The 12712-nt window shown below is 47.4% G+C and overlaps 1 protein-coding gene across 1 annotated transcript in view; it reads left to right on the forward strand.

Moving 5' to 3' along the window:
• tbl1xr1a (TBL1X/Y related 1a) overlaps nucleotides 1-12388 on the forward strand; it is a 30857-nt gene extending 18469 nt beyond the window's left edge. The window contains exons 3-16 of the mRNA XM_070831996.1: nucleotides 5354-5455; nucleotides 6747-6892; nucleotides 6994-7219; nucleotides 7503-7635; nucleotides 7919-8060; nucleotides 8678-8741; nucleotides 9073-9170; nucleotides 9290-9350; nucleotides 9446-9567; nucleotides 9834-9908; nucleotides 10029-10156; nucleotides 11125-11290; nucleotides 11617-11718; nucleotides 11818-12388. Of these exons, the coding sequence (XP_070688097.1) occupies nucleotides 5398-5455; nucleotides 6747-6892; nucleotides 6994-7219; nucleotides 7503-7635; nucleotides 7919-8060; nucleotides 8678-8741; nucleotides 9073-9170; nucleotides 9290-9350; nucleotides 9446-9567; nucleotides 9834-9908; nucleotides 10029-10156; nucleotides 11125-11290; nucleotides 11617-11718; nucleotides 11818-11844 (1548 nt within the window). The 5' untranslated portion in view covers nucleotides 5354-5397 and the 3' untranslated portion in view covers nucleotides 11845-12388. The remainder of the gene's footprint in view (nucleotides 1-5353; nucleotides 5456-6746; nucleotides 6893-6993; nucleotides 7220-7502; nucleotides 7636-7918; nucleotides 8061-8677; nucleotides 8742-9072; nucleotides 9171-9289; nucleotides 9351-9445; nucleotides 9568-9833; nucleotides 9909-10028; nucleotides 10157-11124; nucleotides 11291-11616; nucleotides 11719-11817) is intronic.
• The last annotated feature ends 324 nt before the right edge of the window (nucleotides 12389-12712 follow it).

Below are 12712 nucleotides of genomic sequence, written 5' to 3' on the forward strand. Positions count from 1 at the left end.
AGTGCCATCTGTTTCCATCAGTCATTTTCAGCTGTGCTAAATGAGGCGGGTGTTGTTTTGAACAGCTGCGAACACCAGCATTGTTCTTAGTTCTGTAGGTTGTCTTTAACTTTGTTGGACCCACAATGAACACTTACAAAAAATAAGTAGCAATATCGATGTTGCAGAACCCCACATGTCGTTGTCTATGTAGCATGCGTTCTTCTTTCTCGTAAACACCTGACACCTACATTACCCACAATGCAGCAGCTAATGTAGCCTGAATAAGCTAGCCTCGAGCACAGACGAGGAGTGGCCTGCAGAGCCAACTGTGTTCCAACTCCACACCCCCAGATTTTTTCCTCATGGTCAAGCCCTTCAGACCCTGCTGACACTGACTCAGGTGACATCACTCCGGGCCATGCATCAGACTTACTGCAGCTCCCCGTAGAGCCACAAAGGGCTTTGTACTACCTTTCACACATACAGTATTCCTCCACAACACCTCCAAACATACTTTGATGTGTCATAGCTGTGGAGTTGCCCCTGAACATTAAGATCAATAACCACACTACCTTCTTAAATGAGTAAAAACCTGGTGTTACTTTGGGTATGTTTTCGTGGTACAGTTTTATGTTTTGCACACTTGCAGTTCTTCTGTGGGGGTTGTAGTCATAGCCACGGATTGCTGCAGGCTGACGGTAAACCATCTCTGGCTTTTGTTCACAGCGTATTTTGCCTGGTTGAGGCAACAGTCTGAGTGAGAATCTATTTTCCATGCCTGCCTCTGAGTGCGGGCAGGACAATTGGATGCATTTTAGAGTGAGAGACTATGAAAAATATCAGCCCTCAATCATCCCATTCCCCGCTGTCTGAATTTCTTTCTGCTAGTTTCTGAAAATACACTCGAACAGTGATGTCTGAGACGGAGCCTTTAAAGAGAAATGAGGCCCATTTCCTCCTGCAGAGCGGGCTCAGAGCAGCAGGCAGCGCAGCCTGGCTCTGCTTTACGTATTGATGCTGCACAGTCTTCGAAGAACATGAAACCTACATGCTGGATATTATTATCACAGACTGGGAGGGACAAAGAGCGCACATGATGCAGCGAGACACACCAGTGTGGGGTGGCAGTTTGTCAGTTTCCTCAGCTAGAGTTTCAGGGCATGCACCTGCCATTTAAAGAGGCCCTTTCACACACGCAGCCCCTACCATTAACACTACAGAGTGTGCACACTGCTCCAGCAAAGGCGACACTTTAACAGAAGAACTGTTTAAAATAAGATGGCCGTTCACACGCGGCCACAAATGGAGAGAAAAAGCCGACCGACTGAGTAGCCTCAGACAGCTGTGATGTACAAATGGCTCTAACGTGACATGCTGGTTTACGTAATGTGTCAGTATGGAGCATAAGCTGCAAAGCTGTGATTTTCTGTTCTATACAGGGCAGGCTGGTGCATCTGCAGATGATAGCTTACTGTTTGTACATCTGTGACAGGTTAATGCTGGCTGCTATGGTGACATTGGTGCTCCTCTAAAGCCATGGGTGCCATCGTAGAGTCCTGACTTCCTGAGCGATGTTAAAGGTGGTTTTGATAAGCAGGCTGAGTGTGGTGTTGTTTCTAAAGCCCAGGCCATAATCTGTGTTTCAAAAAGTAAATATCAGGGGGCGTCACACAGCGTCACTACGTGCATGCTGATGGCAGAATGTTAGGCCCAGTTGTGCATGTTACCACATCTGTCTTTTAACAAAGAGAACAAGCAGGATTAGAAGAATATTTGATTGATACATATTAAATGTGCTGTGACAGGAAGTAGCATGTGCATTGATAAAGTGTTAAATGTGTATCACATCTCTTGAGTGAGCTAAAGCCTTTGATTGGATGTTTCATTACCCTGTGTTTGACTTAATGAATTATGTATGCAGCTGATAACCCAAGGCAAATGTGATTTACTCAGTGATATTGATTTCATATTGTGAGGGACAGACCCTCCCCCTCTCATCAATATGAATTCTGTGTTGCTTTCTCTGTAACACATCATGGTTAGGAAACAGGGCACATGCTGCATGTAGGCCATTTAATTGCCCCCCCCCCTTGAGCTGTGACTTAAGATTTACTGTAAAGACCAGTTTGCCTGTCGTCACAAGGGGAGAAAGGGAGGGAGGGGGAGAGCGAGGAGAAATGCAGAGACAAGAGATTCCCATCTCGTCTCCCATCCCCCCTCTGCTCTCCCACACTGTCAACACAGAGGATCCTGGCTGCAGATGGTGGCTCCACAGCGCCACTGCAGTGCCATGGTGGGGGAGGGAACTCCAGCTGTCTGTTTACAAACCTGTGGTCCTCCCCGGGCACCACTGCTGTCAGATGGGATTTGAGCAGAGGGTCTTAGTGATCGGTGACTCAACATTCTGCAGGTTTTCATGTGAACCAAACCCAACAGCAGGCTACTCGACCGGATACTCGGCCCCCCTGTTTTGATCAAATTAGCTGCTGTGCTTGTTTCACATAAATCCCTGCATGCTTCACAGCCTAAATGCACTGTGACACATCATCAAAATAAAATGTATTGCTATGGAAATTTGTCTTGACTAATGTCTACATTAATATCAGAGTGTGATTCGGCCTCTAAGATTTATTTTTCTCAAAACAAGAACAACTTCTGTTGTGCAAGACAGCAGTTAATTCAACAGAAACAGGCTGAAATAATCTTGCTGCATTTGACTCTTTAGTTGTCTTAAGAAGACAAGAAACTCACTGTGTACAATTAAATTTGGCAGTGACACCCCCAGCTGCACAATGGATTGTACTTGTTTAGTGCCTCTCTAGCCTTTTTGAAGCGCTTTAATTCTACATTTGTACGTCCATTTTCTCCTGAACACTACAGTGATTGTGTGTTGGGCTCCGGGTGCCGCTAAAAGGCAGGAGACCTGCAGTGTCCTATGTGTCCTGTGGACACAGACGGAGGGCTGAAGCTGCTCTGCTAATGTTCTGCTTTAGCTACGCGGGCTGTGCAGACATGCTGTAATACAAGTTGCATGTCTGTGTATGGTGGATGTGGTTGCTTTTAAATTACAGTACACAAATCCACTGCATTGGCTGATTTATGCTTGTTACAAGCTACACACACACTGTTCCAGCGTGTAGTGACCCTCTGTACCTTTTGAGCTGGTTAACTGGCAGCCCAGAGAGAGACCCCGCTGCCTGTCTCATCATTTTCTAGTCTGGTAACAATTTACCGTCACAATGCTGTTTTTATGTACAACATAACAAGAAGGTAAGCTGCCACAGTTTGTCCACAAGCCCAAAATGACTCAATGACTTTTTCTTGGCTGTTTTTTCCCGCCCACCGTGAACAGTAAGAGGAATGCCATGAGGTTGCATAGTTATGGTGGATAAGTATAGTCTAAAATAGATAAAGTTTTAGTGGTGATTCTGTGAATTCTGCCTCAAACAGTTGCCAGCTCAGCTGTAATGTTGCTTCAGAACCATCTCCACTACTCCGCACAAATACAATGTGTCCAGCAGACTTGTGCTCTTAGTTTCTTGTCATGAATTTGGTCAGATGTGTTGATGTGTTACCAAGGTGTGGCATTAAAGACACGTACTCATGGCTATTTTTAAGGCTGTAGTTGTGATTTTGTATTTGACTGCATCATTTTTAAATGGCTGTCTCTAATATTTTGTCCACCTCTTTTAAAGAGATGATTAAAAATATAAAACACCCAATAATGCAGCACCACAAACTACAGCATTAAATGAACACACTTTCAACAGCAACTACAACAGTGTCCCTGCACTTCAGGACAGTTTGCAGCTGTTTGTATGTGTAACTAGAGAAGTATAAATGTGACCAGTATCAGAGCCAGTCCAGTCTGCCTTAATTAACTGGTACTGAGGAAGAAATAAAAGAAGACATTTATTGCCACCCTTCTGTGTTTTCAACAGTGGCTGTCAGAGGTTTGCATCATAAACACACTCCAACCTCAAAGTGCAGGGGCGTGGCATGGTTTAAAGTTAGTCTGCAGCTGAAATGTTTGCGGTTGAACTGGAGATTGGAAGTGAAAGCAGCCCGACTGCAGCTGCATGTGATTTAATAATAGGCCTAATTTCATGTACAGAACGTGTTCATGGGGCTGTAGCAAAGGCTCATCTGAATGTCACAAAGTGTTGCAGCAGTGTTTGTAATAATGATAAAGATACCTCTGAGCTGGAATCCTCTGAGGAGGTTCGCATTATTCTATCTACTTGCTGTGTAACTGACCCTTAGACAGTCGTCTCTATGAAAACTGTCCTCTCTAGAGAGAGACGGGATCCAGGCACAGTTAAGTGTCGCTGAGCCACCATGCCAGAGAACATCACCACCTCTTCTGCTGTCTCGGCCACAGAGTTGTTTCTCGCCTCCTGGGTCGCAGACAGCTCCCCAAACGGCACAGCCAGGGCAGCCTTATTCTCCTGTGAAGGTGATGCAACTGGCTGTGAGAGCGCTGCCTCCGTCTCCAGTGTGGAGTCTGTTGTTGTTGTGGCAGCTCCACTACACAGGATTAGCAGAAATTGTCAGTGGGCCCAGCAGTAGACACACGGGTCCTCAGAGCCATGTGTGTTGTGTAACTGGATCCTGTTTGCTGCTGCAGTGACCGGTTCCCCCTCTGGTTGTCATTAAACATTGATCTCTTCAGCTCCTCTGCTTACCTGTGGAACATGTATGAGATTGTGTGAAATCTGCTGTGTGCCGAGGAGTGAGACAATTGTTAATACAGTCTGATCCTGACTTCTCCCTGCCCCCTCCTGGGTTTGACATTCTGCAGTGTTGAGGCCACAGGTCATGTCTACATGTTTTGCTGTGCCAGATGGCGGAAATCTTACATCCTGGTAAATGAAATGTAACCTAGAGCCCACAGTACCCAGGAGAGTGTTTCATCCACTTAAATACCATTAAATGCACAGAAAGTCCCCTCCTCCTGGGAGAGAGGACTGCAGAGTGGGGGAGCCCCAGGCATTACATGGCGGATTATTCTCAGGGGAAATGGGCTTTGGGCTGGTCCTTATTTGGAAGCAGCTCTCTGGCTCTCAGTGAGCTTTCAAAGTTGTGGTTCTCAACCTTTTTAGTTGGTTGGTCCAGTCATGACAGCGACATGGAGTCATGGGCCCCTGACACGTGCTCGGACGGGCAAACTGAAGAAGTCCTTCAACAGGAGGGGGAAACCTTGGCACGGTCTAGGCTAACAGTTGTTTCCATCTCCACAGTCACTTAGATACTTTTGTATACGGCCGGGATTCAAAAAGCTTTTAGAACGTCTTCATTTTAGGCTTCTTCTTGTATTCATGCTTCATGTGCAGTGTTCCCCTTCACTGACGAATCTCTCTCTGTTTTCTAGGCTTGGTGTGTGCGTGCTGACCTCATGGTGTAACAGGAGTAAAGATGAGCATTAGCAGTGATGAGGTCAACTTCCTGGTCTACAGATACCTACAGGAGTCAGGTATCCTCATATTCATCCCGCCGCTGTATATATGTTTGTATCTCCTGTCTTCATGTATGTACTGTAGGCCTCCACGATGTTAGTATATCCAACAGACTGTTAGTTTGTTAGGTCAACATGGTCACTGTGTATACACAACACCGTGGCTGTGGGTCTGCGTGTTGTATGGAAAGGCTCATCTAGTGAAGAGAAGTTGTTTGTGGGAGAATGAAACCACACACACACACACACACACACGTACGCACACACACACATGCAACTGTATAGAGCAGGCAGATAAGGAACGCTGTGTGTGTGTGTGTGTGTGTGTGTGTGTGTGTGTACAGCTCTTGTCACTCAGTCAGAATGAGTTTGGGCGGTCATTTTAATCACTGATAGATGGGATTAATGGAGCTGTCAGAAAGAAGTTTGGGTGAGCAGTTAAAATGAGTCTGTAAATATACTTCACAGGGGCCTGATGCTCTCCTTCCTGCCCTTTGTGGGAGGGATGTGAAGGTGTGACAGTAACCTTTTATGTAGCTGAGGATCAGTGCAGAGGAGCTGCCAGAGGGCTCAGCTCAGCTGGCACCGGTCTACTGTGTGCCGCTGAAAGGTGTCCTGTCTGAAACTCACCGTCCTGTGGCTCACATCATCTTTCTTACATAATAACATACTCTGTAAGGCACAGATGGCTCATTTGAATTCAAAACTCCTGTCACGGTTGTGTCGTTCCATCCTTCTTTCAAACACAAAAATGGAGCACGAAACAAAAGCAGTGGGCAGACTGTGAGACACGAGTGTTGGTGTTTCATAGACACAGTTGGTGTAGTTGTGGTGAAATTTGTCTTCACAGTTCAACATACAGACCCTGCACTCACACTGCCAAACTGAACGTGGCTTTTCAGGGCCTCTGAATTACATTTGCGACTAAAACAAACGTGTCTAAGCAGGGTCACGTCAGTCAGAGAACTAATGTAAACACACGGCCCCTCGAAATGATTTAAGCGTCATTACAAACACCACGCATATATTAGAGCCTCTCACTGCGCCAGTGAAGCAAATAATTTCAAACACACTGAATGTTCTGATGTTGAGCATCCCATGAAATCTCTACGCTGGGTCACCATACAGTCAGTTGCAACCTGTGAAGGAAACGTGGAAGTAGGAGCAGTGGTGTGTGAGGACAAAGATGGTTTATGGCAGTGGAGAAAACACAAAGTGTATTTCTGAAATAAATCATGTGGGAAATAATGTTTTCTACAACGTTCAGAATACCCCTCCCCCCTTCCTCCCCCTCTGTTCTCCTCTCCAGGGTTCTCCCACTCAGCGTTCACATTTGGCATAGAGAGTCACATCAGCCAGTCCAACATCAATGGTGCTCTGGTTCCCCCTGCTGCCCTCATCAGCATCATCCAGAAGGGCCTGCAGTACGTCGAGGCTGAAGTCAGCATCAATGAGGTGGGACACAACAACATACTAGAACCTCTCCTCTCCTCTCCTCTCCTCTCCTCTCCTCTCCTCTCCTCTCCTCCTTTCTAAATGCTAAATGTCTCCCACAGGACGGCACATTATTCGACGGGCGGCCCATTGAGTCTCTGTCCCTGATTGACGCGGTGATGCCCGACGTCGTTCAGACGAGGCAGCAGGCCTACCGGGACAAAATGGCCCAGCAGCAGGCTGCCGCTTCAGCACCGGCATCGGCCACTGGAGGCAGCATCGCCGGCAACGCCAAGAACGGAGAGAATACTGCCAACGGGGAGGAGAACGGAGCCCATGCCTTAGCTAGTGAGTGACACCAGCAGTGGTGATGGCTTCTTACTGTTTGAGCAGCGTATTTACTGGTGGAAATGAGATTCTTCACTGAGCTCAAGAATTGTAGTTATAATAATGTCGATGTTCTGAGTAGAATGTGACTTTACGTGTATATCGGGGCTCTTAAAGAACACTGAGGGCAGATCACTCTCAGACGGTCGGTAATTAAAAGGTTGCTGACTGTGTCTTTTCTGGAGATTCCCGGCTTGTTAACTTGACATCCTGCCTCGCTGTGTGTCACCCATCCCACCCTTAGACAACCACGCAGACCTGATGGAGGTGGACGGAGATGTGGAGATCCCTCAGAACAAGGCCATGGTCTTGAGGGGCCACGAGTCGGAGGTCTTCATCTGTGCCTGGAACCCGGTCAGCGATCTGCTGGCATCAGGGTTAGTCACCCTCCTCCCTCTGCTCAAACCAAAGCTGGCTCCATGCTAGCAGGCCAGAGTCTTTGGACATTTTAGACATTTATCACACAGTGCCGATCACATGTGTTTATGCGTTCAGATTTCCAAATGCATCCATTGTGCTGATGTTCACTTACCCACCAGTGAATGAACTTGACAGCTGAAGGACGACCCTGTTTCCTCTGAAAACATGGTTTATGTGCCGCCTGTGACCAGCTTGAAGGCTCAGAGTGAGAACCATCAGAAACGTGTCTGTGTTTCTCAGGTCTGGTGACTCGACGGCGCGTATTTGGAACCTGAGCGAGAACAGTACGAGCAGCTCCACACAGCTGGTGCTGAGACACTGCATACGAGAGGGAGGACAGGACGTCCCCAGCAACAAAGACGTCACCTCGCTAGACTGGAATGTAAGCACACACACACACACACACACACACACACACACACACACACACACACACACACACACACTGCATTAATTCAAAATATGGGACCAGGTCAAAGGAATGGTGGAAATACTTGAATGTCAAGGTGCTGTTTCATATGTCATCCTGCTACTTCACGGTCAGAACGACTGCCTGGTTCTCATGGTTTTAGTATCATTGTTGTCTGAGGATTTCCATGTACTGCACGCACAGCCCCGTACACACCAGGCGGCAGATCACAACAAACGCCTCATCACAGAGGAACCCCAGAGCACTCTGAACACAACTGTTGATGATATCTAACAGAGGATCAGAGAGTGGAATTTTCCTTTAGTTCAGCCAATGGATTGTAAACCTGAGCCAAGCGCAGAGGCAAAAATTTCCTGGAGAGCGTCCACGCTGATGGAAGACACAGGCGTCTCTTAGAATAGCAGCTGAATCCCAGCAAACACCCGTACAGCCTGGACTCTGGAAGGCAAATCCTGCAACTGCAATAGATAACGTGCGTCTGTAAAGGGTTCCAGACAGGCCTCCTCGTACCAACCATCTCAGACATGTTACACCTGTTCTCTCTCTCTCTCTCTCTCTCTCTCTGACAGAGCGAGGGCACGCTGTTAGCAACGGGCTCCTATGACGGCTTTGCCAGAATATGGACGAAGGATGGTGAGATGGCTTTGATTCATTAAACATGAGCTCCGGGGAAACCCGGATTTAGACATGAATTCATTTTTTAATTATTAAAAGTGTATTTCTATACAAATATTAGGAAATCAGTGTTGCCATGGAAACCCTAATAACATCTGTGCCCTAGTTATGTCTGGAGAATGTTCTGTGTATATATCTGTGTGTGCCACGGCAGGCAGTCCTTGACAGCACTGCCACCTAGAGGCATGTGTGCGTGCCGGTGTGTTGTCTGTGTTCTGGTGCTGACAGTCTGTTGTTGTTGTTCCATGTGTGATACTTAACGACACTTCCTGTGTGCTCGACTCCACAGGGAACCTGGCCAGTACACTTGGCCAACACAAAGGTCCCATCTTCGCTCTCAAGTGGAATAAAAAAGGCAACTTTATCCTGAGTGCAGGAGTAGACAAGGTACATCTGTTCTCAGGGGTCCACTTAAAGAATGACTTGTCGCACAGTTGTTCACGTGACTGTTGGTGAGTGGATCACAGCGTAGTCAACTCTAACTGTTGATGTCCATGTCCTAACAGACAACAATCATATGGGACGCCCACACAGGAGAAGCCAAACAACAGTTTCCCTTCCACTCAGGTACCAAAGCCTCTCTGCTTGTGACGTACAACACTTACTCAGCTGAAATATCTTCAGAATCATCAGGCGATGATCCGTCCCTCTGTCTCCCACAGCTCCAGCATTAGACGTGGACTGGCAGAGCAACAACACGTTCGCCTCCTGCAGTACAGACATGTGCATCCACGTCTGTAAACTGGGACAGGACAGACCTATTAAAACATTCCAGGGACACACAGTAAGTGGTGTGTGTGTGTGGTTACACATCGTCATTATGAACTGCTAACTGTTGGGGGGTCTAAAGCACCCAAAGGAGATCAAAGTGTTGGTATTAGTAGTATACTGTAGCTGTTCATGTGAATATTATATCTAATATTAGATACTTAGGCCAGACTGGGGTTAATATGAACAGCACATACACACACACACACACACTGTATATTGACACCGATCAGGGACTCTGTCTGAGTGCCTGCCCCCCCTCACTCTCTTCTCTCCCTCCAGAATGAAGTAAATGCAATCAAGTGGGATCCCACAGGGAACCTGCTAGCCTCCTGCTCCGACGACATGACGCTGAAGGTGAAACATTGGACATGTTATGATCACCACAGCTGTCCTGAGCTCACAGCACTGAGACAGTAATCATGTCCTTCTCACTGGCCCTTAAACTTGGCGTTGCTGATTTTTTGTTTGTTTCAGATTTGGAGTATGAAGCAGGACGCGTGTGTCCACGACCTGCAGGCCCATAGTAAAGAAATCTACACCATCAAATGGAGTCCCACCGGCCCTGGAACCAACAACCCCAGCGCTAACCTCATGCTAGCCAGGTGGGTGTCAGAGACAACGCAGCGTCAGCAGTGACACTAGAAGGAAAGAAGCACACTCTGGCCCTTTAGTTAGCAGAACACAACATATTTGTGCAGTCCGGACATGAACGGCATGATGTGCTTCTCTCAGGACGGCTAATAAGACGCTAACAAGTCTCAAAGCTCCAAGCCTGTCTTGGAGAAGACTCTTGATCTAAAAACGAGAGAAAACATGCTGCAGTCCAAACACGGGGAGAATTAGGACATTCTGGCATCCCACACGGGGTGTGTGGCCCAGAATGCTAACGAAATCAAAATAAATGTAGTTAGCTTTATTTGATTTTCCTGCCCTGCAGTGAATAAAGAGAGACTAAGCTAGTTTCTTTGGGCAGCCATTTGTGAATGATCTCCTGTAGGATGTGTTCCTGCCCACGGAGCTGAAGGGTGCATGTGGGACAGTGTGCAGTGTTTTGATGCTGAGCTGGAGCACATGAACACACTGAGGTTTGAGTTACACTCAGTCTGACAGTTTGTGCTCTCAGCTTTTGAACTGAGTGCAGCAGAGAAGCAAAATGTCTTTAACCCTCTGAGGTCACGTCAATCACTTCATCCTTTTACTGATATCTCTGCAATGGCTGTGTGTAACGCCATACTGTAAAAACTGACGTGTAGAGCTCTGTTCAGCCGCTGACATGAGCCGCCGTTTGTTCTTCTATTCCGTCCAGCTGGTGGTCTGTGCACAGAGGTCGGCTAGAGCACACATTACACACAGTGGAAAATGTGTTTTCATTCTGTTCAGTGTTTTATTCCATCTGCAAACATTTTATCACTAAACAGAAACTTAGAAATCACCGGATCAGCTCGGCAGAAGTGACGCCGAAATAAAGCAATTGTTCACGTATTCAAATTCGGTCTGTGGACCACATGTCTCAGAGAGGTCAGAGTGCAGCAGCTCCGTAACCCCGCCTGTCCTCCCTCTGCCTCCACAGCGCATCGTTCGACTCCACGGTTCGTCTCTGGGACGTGGAGAGAGGCATCTGCATCCACACACTGACTAAACACCAGGAGCCCGTCTACAGCGTGGCGTTCAGCCCCGATGGTCGGCATCTGGCCAGTGGCTCATTTGACAAATGCGTGCACATCTGGAATACACAGGTAGGAAGAGACCAGTGTGTGATAGAAACACATGCACCAGTTGACCTCTGGTGTAGTGGGGCCGCTCATAGACACCCTGCGTTGTTTCAGTATTGGTCGTCCACCTTGTTTGCAGCAGCAGTCGTCTGGATAAAGTTAGTGACTGGCTGCACATAGAAGATTACTGCCCCCAAGTGGCCAAAGACATGAATTACTGCAGCTGAAAGTGTCTTTGCTCTACACCAGTTATTGGTCACAATAGAAAAACAAAGAAAATCTTGAAGTAGTGTGTGTTTTTTGTGGAAACTCCCTGCCCTCACCCTCCGCTTGTGTCCCTCGTGCTGCAGACGGGCGCTTTAGTCCACAGTTACAGAGGGACGGGGGGAATCTTTGAGGTTTGCTGGAATGCAGCAGGAGACAAAGTGGGAGCCAGCGCATCAGACGGATCTGTAAGTGTACCGAGGACGCACATCCACTGGTCTGTAGCTCTGACTGTGATGGTTGTCTGTCCGTCCTACACACCTGCTGTCCTCTCTCCCTCTGTCCAGGTGTGTGTACTAGACCTTCGGAAATAGTGCTGCTGTTTGTTGGAAGCCATGGACCGACCATGAATGTGTACATAGCCAAATGACTGTCCCTGCCTGCCCTGCGTACTGCTCACGCTTACGGCCCCGCCCACCGACAGACAGGAAGCAGGAAACAGGAACAGGAAGCAAGCACCCGACACAGCAGGTCCAGACGCGGGGATGAACGGACGGATGGACGGACGGACGGACGGACGGACGAACGGGCGGATGGAAGCGCCCCTCTCTATCTGTGCAGACTCTTCCAGAGATGCAGAAGGGACGCAGTGGAAAAAAAGAAAAAACTGACAGACAAAAAAAAGTTACAGATCCGTATATGTACCAAAATTTGGAAGCTATTTTGTTTTTTGATCTTTAAACCATGCTCATCGTCATCAAAATGAAAAACAATGATAAAAGTGTTGATCTTTGTTACTAGTTGGATCTCATTGTGCAGACATATCAACTTCTCCACCATACGATAGGATGGCACTTAGTTTTTTTTAAATTTCCGATCTCTTGTTTCAATGTTTTTATATTTTTTATCCTTGGGGGAGGAGGGGGCAGGGCTGGTCAGGGCAGTACATACATACAAACCTGCTCGGACACGTCCACTCACTCACTCATTCTTGGTCAGGATGTGGCAGACCTAAAGGCTCGGGTCCTGTGTTTCACTCGTGGTGTCTGCCGTTGTGACGGGCTCATACGGTTAACCTCACAATGCTCTAAATGCAGTAATTCATGTGTCGTCTTCTCCAGAGGCTACACTCTGGATCCCCCCCCCCCGGACATCCACACAGATGATGTACATCTAGATGCTTTAAGAACAGCTCCACTGTGCACTATTCGATCTAGATGGTTTTTACCCACAATTCTCTCT

Source organism: Pempheris klunzingeri, chromosome 6 (genome assembly GCF_042242105.1).
Source record: "Pempheris klunzingeri isolate RE-2024b chromosome 6, fPemKlu1.hap1, whole genome shotgun sequence".
In the NCBI taxonomy this organism is placed as follows: domain Eukaryota; kingdom Metazoa; phylum Chordata; class Actinopteri; order Acropomatiformes; family Pempheridae; genus Pempheris; species Pempheris klunzingeri.